This window comes from Bos taurus, chromosome 16 (assembly GCF_002263795.3).
Source record: "Bos taurus isolate L1 Dominette 01449 registration number 42190680 breed Hereford chromosome 16, ARS-UCD2.0, whole genome shotgun sequence".
Taxonomy (NCBI): Eukaryota; Metazoa; Chordata; class Mammalia; order Artiodactyla; family Bovidae; genus Bos; species Bos taurus.
The window spans coordinates 28345487-28361364 of record NC_037343.1 but is presented as its reverse complement, the minus strand read 5'-3'; the positions used below and the strand labels follow the sequence as shown (position 1 = coordinate 28361364).

General features: G+C 37.0%; 1 protein-coding gene across 2 annotated transcripts in view; it reads right to left on the bottom strand.

The window, feature by feature from the left end:
• Positions 1-15878, bottom strand: part of DNAH14 (dynein axonemal heavy chain 14) — a 377701-nt gene that overhangs the window by 81434 nt on the left and 280389 nt on the right. For both annotated transcript variants that reach the window (XM_059875675.1, XM_059875674.1), the window contains 4 exons: positions 11703-11834; positions 11255-11350; positions 5685-5825; positions 1743-1958 (listed from right to left, as the gene is read on the bottom strand). In XM_059875675.1, the coding sequence (XP_059731658.1) occupies positions 1743-1958; positions 5685-5825; positions 11255-11350; positions 11703-11834 (585 nt within the window). The remainder of the gene's footprint in view (positions 1-1742; positions 1959-5684; positions 5826-11254; positions 11351-11702; positions 11835-15878) is intronic.

Genomic DNA, 15878 nt, shown 5'->3' with positions numbered 1-15878 from the left:
TATTTTTTTATTTTTTTCGTGCCTTACTGTACTGTTTAGAATCTCCAGTACAGTAGTAAATACAAGCAGAAATAGTAGATATACCTTTGTTATGTTCCCAATCTCAAAAGAAAATCTTTTGCCAATGATTCATTTATTCAATTCTGATTTCTTCTTTGACCTGTGGTTAGTTTGGGAATACATTTCCTAACTTCTCGAAATATGAGGATTTTAAGAGAAGCTTTTATATACTTCTAGCTCAACTGCTTTTTTGTCAGATAGTATAGTCTATATGATTCAATTCCTTTGATATTTGTTGCAAGTTTGTTTATAGTCCATTACATGGTCAATTTTGGTAATGTTCTATATTGAACATTGAATGTGAATGTTCTATATGGGCATTGAATGTGAACGCTCTAAGTGTAGGCTGCAGTGTCTTATTAACCTATTAATAAGTCTATTTGTGTATTACATTGTTCAAATCTTTTCTATTCTTACTGGTTTGTGTGTTCTTTTTCTGTGAGTTATAGAGAGAAATGTGTTAAATTTTCACTATGATTGTAGATTTGTCCATTTTTATCTATAGTTATTTTAATGCTTGCTTTATACTTTTTGAGGTCATGCTATTTGATACAAACATTTAGAATTGTTAACATAATCTTGAAGAAGAATTAAACCAGTTCTAATTTTAAGCTTATTTAATTCTAGCAATCATTTTTTTGCCTTAAAGTCTATTGTCTTTTATTTTTGGTAATAAATGGCAAATTTCTTCCTACATTTTTATTGCCAATCTTCTTTATGTTTTAACTGTGTCTTTTCTAAAAAACATGTAGCTTCTGTTTTGTGTTTTGGTTTATACTTTTATGTGGTTTTACAATCTTAGACTTGTAACTGTACCATTTAGTCCATTTACGTATACTGTAATTACTGATACGTGATATGTGTGTTCAGTTGCTCGGCTGTGTTCAGCTTTTGTGACCCCATGGACTGTAGCCCACGAGGCTTTTCTGTCCATGGAATTTTCTAGGCAAGAATACTGGAGTGGGTTGCCGCTTTCTACTCCAGGAGATCTTCCCAACCCAGGGATCAAACCCACGTCTCGTGTCTCCTGTATTGTCACGTGGATTCTTTACGACTAGCGCCACCTGGGAAATCCCAATTACGGATATATTTTGGTTTGAATTCATTATTAGCATTGTGAAAATGAAAAGCCAGTATTCGCTTCTGAGGGTTGTATTTTTGATGGTCAGTTTAAGTTATTAGTGGGAGAATCAATCCAAAATTATTCTCTATGAATGAAAAAACAGGTGTTTTCTTTTTTGCCATTGCAACATCAGCACAGAACTTACATAGATAACACAATAAATACTTATTGATAAATTGATAAATGTAAGGTCTATAATTTTGGATATTTCTGAGACCACTAACTATGGTTTGACAAGAAGAAGGATTTTATTAATTAGATGGGTTTCTGGGAGAGGAAATGGCTATATTTATAAGATAGTACAATTACAACGGAAAAGGGATATTTTTGACTGTTTCCCAGAGGATAAGAAACTTAAGGCGACTTAATTGAGGTATATGAAGTATAATTAAAAAAATACAAAGCAGACTTCTTTATTTTTACTTATAAAATAATCTCAGGAATGGATTCAAGCCCCAAGGTACGTGTGAACATGCACACACACACACACACACACACGCACACACGCAATCCAAACCAACAACAATCACTTAACTGGATAACAGAAATATGTTACTACCTCATGTTTTTGTGCCATGACTTCAATTAAAGAAAAGTTAGAAGACAAAGAAATGTTGTTTTCAGTACAAAGATTCTGCCACTTTTCCACAATCAATTGGCGAAATTCTGCTGTTAACACTCCACTGTAGACAATGCATGCTGCTGAAATAAGTATGTCACCCCAAATTCCTTCCAACTTGTTGTCTATTTGATCAATTGTTTCTTGCCATCGAGTCTAAACGTTCAAGTAAAAAGTTATTGATATTTAATATAAAATATTCTATTGTAAGACATTTTAGATAGTAATAGTCTCCAGGGTGGATCTATTATTGCTGTTACTATCTATTCTTATGCCATAGTTGCATTAAAATTAATAGTTTGTTGTTGTTGTCCAGCCAACTAAGCTGTATCTGACTCTTTGAGACCCCATGGACTATAGCCCACCAGGCTCCTCTGTACACTGGATTTTCCAGGCAAGTATACTGGAATGGATTACCATTTTCTTCTCCAAAAATTAACAATGGATCATATGAAAACACAAACTGCTTTTTGAGGAGAACATGAGTCCTATTCTTGGATTTGTACTCTCATATTTGCTAAGACTGATAGCCATTTCAAATACTTTGTGTGATAAAGTAGGATAATTTTTAAAATAATGATTCATTATATTATTTATAACATTGTACAGGAGACAGGGAGCAAGACCATCTCCCAAAAAAAGAAATGCAAAAAAGCAAAACGGCTGTCTGAGGAGGCCTTACAAATAGCTGTGAAAAGAAGAGAAGCAAAAAACAAAGGAGACAAGGAAAGATATACCAATTTGAATGCAGAGTTCCAAAGAATAGCGAGGACAGATAAGAAAGCCTTTGTATAAAGCCTTTGCACTTTTCAGTGCAAAGAAATAGAGGAAAACAATAGAATGGGAAAGACTAGAGATCTCATCAAGAAAATTAGACATACCAAGGGAACATTTCATACAAAGATGGGCACAATAAAGGACAGAAATGGTATGGACCTAACAGAAACAGAAGATATTAAGAAGAGGAAGAGATGGCAAGAATACACAGAAGGAGTGTACAAAAAAGATGTTTACGACCCAGATAATCATGATGGTGTGATCACTCACCTAGAGTCAGAAATCCTGAAATGTGAATCAAGCAGGTCTTAGGAAGCATCACTACAAACAAAGCTAGTGGAGGGGATGGAATTCCAGTTGAGCTATTTCAAATCCTAAAAGATGATGCTGTGCAAGTGCTGCATTCAATATGCCAGCAAATTTGGAAAACGCAGCAGTGGCCACAGGACTGGAAAAGGTCAGTTTTCATTCCAATCCCAAAGAGAGGCAATGCCAAAGAATGCTCAGACTACCGCACAATTGCACTCATCTCACACACCAGTAAAGTAATGCTCAAAATTCTCCAAGCCAGGCTTCAACAATATGTGAACTGTGAAATTCCAGATGTTCAAGCTGGTTTTAGAAAAGGCAGAGGAACCAGAAATTAAATTGCCAACATCTGCTGGATCACCGAAAAAGCAAGGGAGTTCAGGAAAACATGTAATTCTGCTTTATTGACTACACCAAAGCCTTTGACTGTGTGGATTGCAATAAACTGTGGAAAATTCTGAAAGAGATGGGAATACCAGACCACCTGACCTGCCTCTTAAGAAATGCGTATGCAGATTAGGAAGCAACAGTTAGAACTGGACATGGAACAACAGACTGGTTCCAAATAGGAAAAGGAGTACGTCAAGGCTGTATATTGTCACCCTGCTTATTTAACTTCTTTTTTTTTTTTTGCTTATTTAACTTCTATGCAGAGTACATCATGAGAAATGCTGGGCTGAATGAAGCACAAGCTGGAATCAACCTTGCTGGGAAAAATATCAATAACTTCAGATATGCAGATGACACCACCCTTTTGGCAGAAAGTGAAGAACTAAAGAGCCTCTTGATGAATGTGAAAGAGGAGAGTGAAAAAGTTGGCTTAGAGTTCAACATTCAGAAAACAAAGATCATGGCATCTGGTCCCATCACTTCATGGCAAATAGATGGAGAAACAGTGGAAACAGTGGTTGACTATTTTTTGGGCTCCAAAATCACTGCAGATGGTGACTGCAGCCATGAAATTAAAAGACACTTACTTCTTGGGAGAAAAGTTATGACCAACCTAGACAACATATTAAAAAGCAGAGATGTTACTTTGCCAACAAAGGTCCATCTAGTCAAGGCTATGGTTTTTCCAGTAGTCATGTATGGATGTGAGGGTTGGACTATAAAGAAAGCTGAGTGCCAAAGAATGGATGTTTTTGAACTGTGGTGTTGGAGAAGACTCTTGAGAGTCCCTTGGACTGCAAGGAGATCCAACCAATCCATCATAAAGGAAATCAGTCCTGAATATTCATTGGAAGGACTCATGATGAAGCTGAAACTCCAATACTTTGGCCACCTGATGAGAAGAGCTAACTCTTTTGAAAAGACCCTGATGCTGGGAAAGATTGAGGGCAGGAGGAGAAGGGGACGAAAGGGGCTGAGAAGGTTGGATGGCATCACCGACTCAATGGACATGAGTTTGGGTAAAGTCCGGGAGTTGGTGATGGACAGGGAGGCTTGGTGTGCTGTGGTTCATGGGGTCACAAAGAGTTGGATATGACTGAGTGACTTAACTGAACTGATAATGTATTATTAATGGTGTTCAATGATGGTAATAATGACCAGCACTTTTGAATATTTACTTATCTGACTGACATTTAAAAAAAAATCTCATGAGAGGCTTTCAATATTCTGTTAAGTAAAAGCCCATTGACTTTATTTTAAGATCAAGACATTAAAGCTTAGAAAAGTTAAGCAAGTTCACAAAGCTTCTGAAGAATGCAGCTAGGATCTGAATCCATATTCTTTGGCTACATACCCTCCTTCTACAACTGCGTATGCGCTTGACTGATCAAGAATAAAAGCATGTTGAGCAAGAACCACATCATCTGAAAGCTTAAGATCTGAGATAAGCTGTTCTACTTCCTCTCAACATATTCTTGATTCACAAGGATATCAGTAATCTTCCTCTGTGATCTCTCTCTGGTTGGTCTCATTTCATAACCTCTTTCTCCCTGCCCCGTAGCAGTCTTCTGTGATATATATTTATCTAAACAATTAAAGTAAATTAAAATTATCTTGAGAATTTTGTAAGATTCTTTGAGATAGCTGAGTAATGACTTAAACCAAGACTCTACTCAGCTGACTAAGGATTCAAGTATAGAGAAAGCAGATGAATTAGAAGAGAAATAAAAAGATGAGATAAAATAGGTCAGAAGACTGACAAAACAAAACAAAAATGTTCTTTTCCGGTCTAAAGACATACCCTTCATTTCAGCCCCACCCATGTTTCTACATTTAGCTGGGGTTATTTCTCTGCTAGAACAGGAAAACTCATGCCATACTCATAGGCAGATTTATTATTTTGGGCCTCATCAGACAAAGTGTGCTGATGTTTTAGGCACAACCTTTTGATCCTTTTACTCTGTTACCCCTGTTTTAAGACTATTTAATCAAGATTATTTTATTTTTATCTCAGTAGAATTGCCTGTGTATGTGCTCAGTAGTGTCTGACTCTTTGTGACCCTGTAGACTATAGCCTGCTAGGTTCCTCTGTCAATGGGATTTTTTCAGACAAGAACACTGGAGTGTGTTGCCATTTCCTTCTCCAGGTGATCTTCCCAACCCAGGGATTGAACCGGGTCTCTTGTGTCCCCTGTGTTTGCAGGTGAATTCTTTACTCCTGTGCCACCTGGTATCCTTTACTCCCATGCCACTGCCATTATGGAACTGTCTACTGATCTTAAAAGGGAAACTGATAGTAAAATAGTTTTAAGCAGTATGATATGGCCTTCAATGAAAGCAGCATCTGGGGTTTGTGAAGTCTAGTAGAAATTAATGAAGGAGATATAAAACCAAAGAAAGTCCTGCCTTCTCATCTTCCAAGGCAGTTAGTAAGATAGATGCACACTGTAGGCGCTTGGTGGCCAGTTTTCTTCGATGGGCTAATAGTTCTTTTTCAGCAACAATCTCTTTGTAGGCTTCTTGCAAAGACTGAAGATGTTCTTCAACCTGAAAGACAATTAATTCAGTATTGAGACAAATTCTTATTCTCATTTTGCCTTAAGAGTTTATCTGTCATTTATGCAAATATGGTGTGTAACCATTTCATTTCACATCCTGGAAAATCTTCCTGGAAAGATAGATATATTATCAATGAAAATGTACATTGCGATAATTAAATGAATGATTACTTGATACTGAACTTTTAAAAAAACTTCCATCTTCCTTGATAAGCTTTCTTACAATTTTGGTATCTGAAGATTCATTTCTGATTTATTTTTCACAGAAAACTTTGTATCATATCTAGTTTCCTTCTTTTAAGGAACCGATGGAACATTTTTCATCCCAGGTACTCTGATCACTAGAAACTAATGAGTTTTTGAAGTTGGACTGGTGGGATGAAGCAACTATTAAATTATCCCTAGGCTGTAAGTAGGGGCTTTCTGGATGGCTCAGATGGTAAAGAATCCGCCTGCAATGCAGGAGACCTGGGTTTGATCCCTGGGTTGAGAAGATCCCTTGGAGGAGGGCATGGCAACTCACTCCAGTATTCTTGCCTGGAGAATCCCATGGACAGAGGAGCCTAGAGGGCTACAGTCCATGGGGTCACAAAGAGTTGGACACGACTGAACGACTAAGCACAGGCTGTTAAGTAGAAAACATATTTTCATGATTAGTTGATGAAACTGTTTTCTTAAATTACCACTTATCTTGATAATCCTTGCTCAAAAACATTTGGTGAATTCTTATAGAAAAGATTGCCTAAGGAGAGAGTCCAGTGTTTTGACCCTGCCAACAAAAACACCCACAACCTAATCCCAATCTTCCTTCCCAATTTCATCTCCTTTTCAATATTACAGTACAGCCAGATTGGCTTATTCCATATTTTCTAAACATTTCCTAAATTTTCTTGCCTCTGGGATTTGTCTTGTATTCTTCCCTTATGCCTGGACTCCTCCCTTAAATGGATGTAAATCCTAGGCATTCTTTAAAATTCTTATCAACTTCCAGCTGTCATAAAGTTTTAGCTTGGTAAGTCCACATGGATCTATACTGGCTACAAAAATCATTTTTTGAAGGAATTATACATTGCCAGGTATTATCTCCTGGGCTATGGTCTTATAGTCTTATTATTCTTTTTTCATGTCCTCAAAATCTCTGAAGACAGGGTTTAGCGTGAAGACTTGAATATGATATGTACATGTAATTGTATATACAAAATTATGCCTACTGAATACAGTTAGTGATCTGTAATTTCTCCTCCGATTTCTAAGATGTTATCCTTGTGAAAATACCTAATTTTCACAAAAATATACACATTAGTGACTTTTGGCATGGTTATTCTAATGATTTATTACTTAGTCCTATTACACCCATAATAATTATTCAGTTGTTTGCTCTTTCATGTATTATGTTGGTTTCTTTTCTTGCTTATACTTTCTGTTTAGATTACTCAGAAAACTCTTTCTTTGTTACTTATGAACTAGTGAGTTATTTAAATATTCAAGTGTAGGGCTTATCAATTCAAATAAACACGTGAAATTTCTATTATATGACAGACAGTTACTGTGCGCCTCCAAGGTAACACATTTAGTGAAATATAAATGTCAATATATAGTGAAATATAATTAAACTAAGGTTCTGGTATTATTTATTTTCCCCAAAGTTTCAGAGATTTTTCAGAATTTTTTTTAATACTAGGACCCAGGTGAACAAAGAAACCTGTTTATAAAATGGGAGACAGTGCATGGTTGAGTAAGTAGAAAATCTCAACAAAGAGTTTAAAACTAATGGAGTTAACTATTGCACTCAATTTTAAAATATTAAGTGTAGAAATGGGGCTTCCCAGGTGGTACCAGTGGTAAAGAATCCATCTGCCAGTGCAGGAGACGGGAGACTCAGGTTCAATCCCTGGGTTGGGAAGATCCCCCTAGAGTAGGAAGTGGCAATCACTCCAGTATTCTTGCCTGGAGAATCCCATGGCCAGAGGAGCCTGGTGGTGTACAGTCCATGGGGCCACAAAGAGTCAGACACGACTGAGCAACTGAGCACACAAATGTAAAAATACACATTTAAAATATACTTGTTTGCATTCAATGAGTTAAAATATTAGAAACTTCTTATGAAGCCTGTAGACCTGGAAGGGAATGTGGAGTATTAGCGAATACAATTCTGAAAAGAATTTGCAGTTTATCTTTCTGTCTTATACCACGCAACAATAATAAAAACAAATGAGCAATACTGTAAACAAACATTTGTTGGATAGATGAGTGAAAATACTAAAACACACACACAAAATAAAGGACATCAGGAAAATTGAGTAAATATCCAAATTGAAAATACCAAGCATCAAAAATAAGCACAATAAAACTACATAGCAACATAAAATAAATTCAGTTCAAATTTGTTGTTATTTCCTTAAAAAATGTCCAATACTTTTTATATCTTTTAAGCTTGCAAGAAATATCTATGGGACCAGGTAGGTAATATAAATACTTGAAGTGAATTGAGGGGTTTATGATAGCCATGTAAGAATGCTAGCTTAGGCCGTCAGATTTCCTGAATTTTCAAGAGAATGTAGATTTTAAATGAAATTTTCAGATTTTAAAATGTTGGTAACTACATCAAAATGTAGGGAAAGACGTTAAGTCCAAATAAAGATGTCAGTGGCCGTCTCAGAAGTATATTGCCTTACCCATTCTCAAAAGGTATGTGAGCTATGTAGGGGAGAGGGATTAATGATCTCAATTCTAGTTTTAGTTTTCATTGTGATACTCTTATTTAAAATTGAGACATCCAAGGAATGTGCTTGTGCTTAGTCGCTAAGTCGTGTCTGACTTCTTTGCAACCCCATGGACTGTAGCCCGTCAGGCTCTTCTGTCCATGGGACTTTTTCAGGCAAGAATACTCAAGTGTGTTGCCGTTTCCTTCTCCAGGGGATCTTCCCCACCCAGGGATCAGACCCATGTCTCTTAAGTCTCCTGCACTGGTAGGCAGATTCTTTACCACTGAGCCACCTGGGAAGCCCATTAAAATAATAACCATGATTTTACACAGCAACAAAGTAATTAATAGAAACAGGCTAAACAGTTTTTAAAAAAAACATAGATTGATATTAAGTCTTCAGTAAACTGAAGTTATAAAGATGTCCTGGGATAAATGGTAAATTAATATATTAGTGATATAACATTAGCTAACATTACTGAGTGTGTTACTATGTGTCAGGCAGTAAGACCTGTACGTTAGTATTTATGTGTGTGTGTGCTCAGTTGCTCAGTCGTGTCCGAATCTTTGTGATGCCATGGACTGTAGCCCACCAGGCTCTGCTGTCCATGGGATTTTCCAGGCAAGAACACTGGAGTGGGTTGCCATTTCCTACTCCAGGGGATCTTCCTAACGCAAAGGTCCAGCCAGCATCTCTTGCACTGGCAGGTGGATTCTTCACTACTGTACCACCTGGGGGAACAAGGAGAGATAAGAAGGCCTTATTAAATGAACAACGAAACAAATGGAGGAAAACAACAGAATGGGCAAAACTAGAGATCTCATAAAATAATTAGAACTATCAAGGGAATATTTCATGCATGGATGAGCAAGATAAAGGACAGAAATGATAAGTACCTAACAGAAGCAGAAGAGATTAAGAAGAGGTGGCAAAAATACACAGAACTATACAAAAAAGGTCTTAATGATCCAGATAACCATGATGGTGTGGTCACTCACCTAGAGTTGGACATTCTGGAGTATGAGGTCAAGTGGGCTTTAGGAAGCATTACTACAAACAAAGCTAGTGGAGGTGATGGAATTCCAACTGAGCTATTTCAAATCCTAAAAGATGATAGTGTTAAAGCACTTCACTCAATGTGCCAGCAAATTTGGAAAATTCAGCAGTGGTCACAGGACTGGAAAAGGTCAGTTTTCATTCCAATCCCAAAGAAGGGCAATGCCAAAGAATGTTCAAACTACTGTACAACTTGCTCATTTCACATGCTAAAAAGGTTATGCTCAAAATCCTTTAAGCTAGGGCTCAACAGTGCATGAATCAAGAACTTTCAGATGTATAGCCCGGGTCTAGAAAAGGCAGAGGAACCAGAGATCAAATTGCCAACATCCACTGGATCATGGAGAAAGCAAAGGAATTTCAGAAAAATATGTACTTCTGCTTCATTGACAATGCTAAAGCCTTTGATTGTGTGGATCACAACAAATTGTGGAAAATTCTTAGAGATGGGAGTATTAGACCACCTTATCTGTCTCCTGAGAAATTTGTATGCAGGCCAAGAAGCAACAGTTAGAACCAGACAAAGAACAACTGACTGGTTCAAAATTGGGAAAGGAGTACTACAAGGCTGTATATTGTCACCCTGCTTTTTTAACTTATATTCAGAACACATAATGTGAAACGCTGGGCTGGATGAATCACAAGCTAGAATTAAGACTGCTGGGAGAAATATCAACAACCTCAGATATGCTAATGGTAACACTCTAATGGCAAGAAAAGTGAAGAGAAACTAAAGAGCTTCTTGACAAGGATGAAAGAGGAGAGTGAAAAAGCTGGCTTAAAACTCAACAGTCAAAAAACTAAGATCGTTCAACTGGTCCCATCACTTCATGGCAAATAGAAGAGGACAAAGTAGAAACAGTGACAGATTTTATTTTCTTGGGCTCCAAAATCACTGTGGACATTGACTGCAGCCATGAAATTAAAAGACACTTTGCTCTTTGGAAGGTAAGTATGACAAACTTTACTTGACAAAGCTTATTAAAAAGCAGAGATTTCACTTTGCTGACAAAGGTCTGTATAGTCAATACTATGGTTTTTTCTAGTAGTCATGTACAGATGTGATAGTTGGACCATAAAGAAGGCTGAGTGCCAAAGAATTGATGCTCTGGAATTGTAGCGCTGGAGAAGTCTCTTGAGAGTCCCTTGGACTGCAAGGAGATCAAACCAGTCCATCCTAAAGGAAATAAACCTTGAATATTCATTGGAAGGACTGATGCTGAAGCTGAAGCTCCAATACTTGGCCTACTTGATGTGAAGAGCTGACTCACTGGAAAAGACCCTGATTCTGGGGAAGATAGAAGGCAAAAGGAGAAGGAGGTGGCAGAGAATGAGACGGTTAGATAGCATCAACAACTCAGTGGATACGAATTTGAGCAAACTCTGGGAGACAGTGAAAGACTGAGGAGGCTGCCATGTTGCAGTCCATGGGGTAGCAAAGAATCAGACACAGCTTACTGACTAAACAACAACCACACCTGGAAAGCCCTATAGTACTTATATTATTTAATTAATCACAATTGATCTTTTCATTACCTGTATTATTATCTTTATTTTACATTAAACTGATAAAGTCATTGAGATAATGACTCTTTCCTGATGTTTCTGTCTAGTTCATAAAGACTTTGAGAGTCTAACAAGTAAAGAAATTTCTTACCAGCTGTAAACCTCTTTGTTTCTCATCCAACCTTTGTTGTGCTATTTTTAGGACATTTTGAGCTTCAGCCACTTGGATTTGTTTAGGGCCCACCAGCTTAAACAGAATGTCACAAAATTTAAGTGCTTAAGTTCACTGTTAAAAATACCACTTAAGATTAAAAGACACTTACATACGTCAACTCTTAAGCTTTCTTAGAATTAGTGTACAAAGGGAAATTACTTAATATGGAGAAACATTAAAACAAATAAAACAATAGCATAGTTGTCATAAATTCAAGAACATGACACGAGAATTTGATGTCTAAGAGTTAACATAATATGGTTGTAAAAGTGTTTTTCATTAAGCATTCTTTCCACAGAAGTTCATTTGAGCATTAAATGCTTTTCTGGGACAATGACGTTATCACTTGCAAATTGTTACAGGTGTTTAAGAGGGAAAAGCATACCTTCTGTGCTTCATGGTAGTTATTCAAGGCTATAACCCACTGGCACATAGAGCAACAAGCAACAGAAACGAGAGCAATCTTGTTTGGGTTGAAATCAGGTAAGACTAAAATCTTCTTCAGTTTTATGAAAGCCTAGAGAGAACAATTCATGTTACATGAGAAATATTATTGATCTGAAGTTTTCCCCAATCTACACTAGAAATAAATTTTGTTTCAATAAAAATACTCAACTATTCTTCAAAAATAGAATGTAAGATATGCCTGGATACAAACTGGCTCTAGTATCACTAATATTTTAAAGAAGAGGGGAAAAGCCTCTACTGTTGCTGTTATTGTAGCTATATTATAGTTTTTTTTTTTTTTTAAAGAACTCCATTTTAAAATGAAAATAAAACAAGTTCTTTCTCTAGTTGTGTGGAATGTGGTGCATAAGGAGGTCTGAAGTCTTCTTGTGTACCTTATGTGTGGTCACCTGGAAAACCACCCTCACTTCTGTTCCATAAGAAGCATTTGGCAGGGCACAGTCCTATGCAAAGGTCTGTCTGGCCAATGATGGTGGTATGGCCTGGCACATGCTGGGGCTCACTGAGGACATTGTTCTATAGCTTAGCTGTGTCACATGTCTATGGATTCACCTCATCTAAATGGTACAACCTAGTTTAGAGTTAGCTATATAGTATTTCTCCTATACTTTGGGGAGAAATAATCAGAAGGAAATCTTTCTCAGACTGATACTCCGTGTCCCAACCTTTCTAACCAGGCATTTCCTTTCTTGCCTGGAAGGACAGGATCATTTTGCTGAATAATTCAGATGGAATGTGGTCCATTCTTAATGATTACTTGTGTTCTTATTATCATTTAAAATGCTGTTAGGCTTTTAATCTCATTTCTATAGATAAGATATTACTTTTTGAGGTTGAAAGATCTATTTAAGCATAACCATAGGGAATCATTTTTGCTAAGAATACTTCAGAGAGTGAAAACTTGTTGCATTAATTCATGAGTGGTATGGGTAGCAACACATATTCTGCTAAAAACATTCACCTTGTTCAGGTACTACTCTATACTTCCTAATAGCACAGATTATTATTTTAACTAATTGTGTTGTTAGCTATTTAATGTCTGTTTTCCCTGTTGCAATGAAAGCTTCATAACATCAATAAGTTGGTCTTATAAACTATTATAATGTCTCACAATATCTCTTACCTGGAAAATAACCCATAAATATTTATGGAATTAATTAATGAGTATTCACCCCTTCAGCTGTGACGGTACCATTCATATGTATATAAACCTTTCAATTTGCCCCTGAACTTAGCTCTCAGCTTGGCTCCTATGTAATGTCCCTGTTCAGATATTATTCCAGCATCTACACATCCAAAGCCATTTCTATATTATTAGGTAATATTGTTGCAGCAGCAATTACCAAGTAGTACCAAAATCAGTATTAGTTTCCTGTGGCCATTGTAACAAATTACCACAAACTGGGTGACTTAAAACAACAGCAATTTATTCTCTCACAGTTCTGGAGACTGGAAATTTGAAATCAAGGTATAGATCAAGTGGTTCTCTGGGTAAGGACTCTACATGGCCTCCCACTCTCCTGGTGCCCTGAACTCCACTGCTTGCTCAGGACTTTGGTCCTTCTCTCATCCTTCTTGCAGTCCTACAGTAAATCTACATTCTTCAGAATTAAATCTGCTCCGGTGAAACCCTTTACTAGGTGTCCAGACTACCTTATTAAAATTTTTTTCTGTGCTCTAATCTAACCCTCATCTTCTCACACATAAATCAGAATTTGTAAAGTACTCAGAACAGTGTTTGTTTTATATGAACATTTGTTACATGAATGAAAAAAAAATCTCAGAGATCTGGTTCGAGGTAGTGACATAGGAGGATTCTGAACTCCCTCCCTCTCATGGCCACACTGAATCTACAGCTACACACGCATGCATGCTAAGTTGCTTCAGTCACTTCAGTCATTTCTGACTCTGGGTGACCCTATGGACTGTAGCCTGACAGGTTCCTCTGTACATGGAATTCTCTAGGCAAAAATACTGGAGTGGGTTGCCATGCCCTCCTCCAGGAGATCTTCCTGATCTAGGGATCAAACCCCTGTCTCTTACGTCTCCTGCAAAGGCATGTGGGTTCTTTACCACTAGCGCCCCCTACACATAGGGAGCAATAATATCTGGAAGAAAACCAAAAACTACCTGAGTGACTCCTATACTTGGATGAAAGAGATAAGACCCCACACTGTAACAGGTAGGAGAGGCTGAGACACAACCTTGCCATGGTGTGGTGTCCCACAGTTGGCAGGGAACTCACAACCCTGAGCTCAACTTCAGGACCTGCACCTGAGAAAAAAATTCCACAATACATATAGCTTTAAAAGTCAACAGGGTTGTATCCACAAGACTCAAAAGGTTATAGCAATCTGAGAAACATCCCTTAAAAGGTCCATGGGGACTCACCCATCCCAGGACCCAACACAGAGGACTGACTGAACGTGCCAAGGTTTCCAGTGAAAGAGGCTATTTGCTTATATCAAAACTTCAGTCTGAGGGGTAGGCTTCTCAATTTAACACACCTCTTGGAATGACAAAAAGAAGAACAAATGAAGCACAAAGTTAATGGAAGGAAAGATCAGTGCAGAAATGGTTACTAAAAAATCGACAGAAAAAAACTCAATAGGATTAAAAGCTGTTTTTCTTATAAAACTTGAAAAATCTGTAGCTAGACTCACTAAGAAAAAGGATAAAGAACATGCAAATCAGTAAAATCAGAAATGAGAATTGAGACGTTGCAACTGATACTATAGAAATATAAAAAATCATAACAGACCACTGGGAAAAATCATATACCAGCAAACTGGACAACCTAAAAGAAATGGATAAATTCCTAGAAATATCCAACCTATCAAGACTGAATCATGAAGAATCAGGAAATCTGAACAGACTGGTTACTAGTAAAAAGATTGAGGTGAAAGTGAAAGTTGCTCAGTCATGTCTGACTCTGCGACCCCACGGACTGCAGCCTGCCAGGCTCCTCTGTCCCTGGAATTCTCCAGGTCAGAATACTGGAGTGGGTTGCCCTCCTCCAGGGGGACCTTCCCAAACCAGACATTGAACCCAGGTCTCTCACATGGCAAGTGGATTCTTTACCATCTGAGCCACCATCAATAAATAAAAACCTCCCAACAAACAAAAGTCTGGCACCAGTTGGCTTCACTGGTGAATTCTACCAAACATATACAGAGGAGTTGATACCAATCCTTCTCAAATTCTTCCAAAAGACAGAAGAAGAGGAAACACTTTCAAACTCATTTTTGTTTTTTTAATCAGGATAGCATTACCCTGATACTAAAACCAGACAGGATACTACAAGAAAAGAAAATTATCTCTAATGAACATAGACACAAAAATACACAAAAATATAAGCAAATTGAATTCAACAATATATTAAAAGGATCATAAACCATAATCAAGCAGGGTTTTTTTCCAGGGATGGATTTAAGGATGCTTCAGCATCCACGAATCAATCAATGTGGTACACCATATTAACAAAATGAAGGGTAAACATCATATGATCATCTCAATGGATGCAGAAGAAGCATTTGACAAAATTCAATTTTGATTTATGAGAAAGATGCTCAACAAGTTGGCTTTAGAAGGAATATAGCTCAACATAATAAAGGTCATATGTGACAAAGCCATAGCTAACATCATATCAATGAGGAAGAACTGAAATTTGTTTTTATAGGATGAGAAACAAGATAAGGATGCTCACTCTTGCCACTTTTATTCAACACAGTGTTGGAAGTTCTAGCCATAGACAGTAGGCAAAAAAAAAAGCAACTAAATTAAAAAAGAAGACATAAAACTGTCACTATTTCCAGACGACATAATATTAAATGTAGAATACCCTAAAGCTTCTACCAAAACAGTGTTAGAACTAACGAATTCCATAAAGTTGCAGTAGACAAAACTAGTATGTAAAGATCAGTTGCATTTCTATACACAAACAAACTCTTATAAAGAGAAATTTAGATTTTCTAATGTAGAAAATCCCATTTATAACTGCATCAAAAAGAATAAAATATCTAAAAATATATTTAACTAAAGAAGTGAAATATCTGATACTGAAAACTAAAGACATTGATGAAGGAAATTAAAG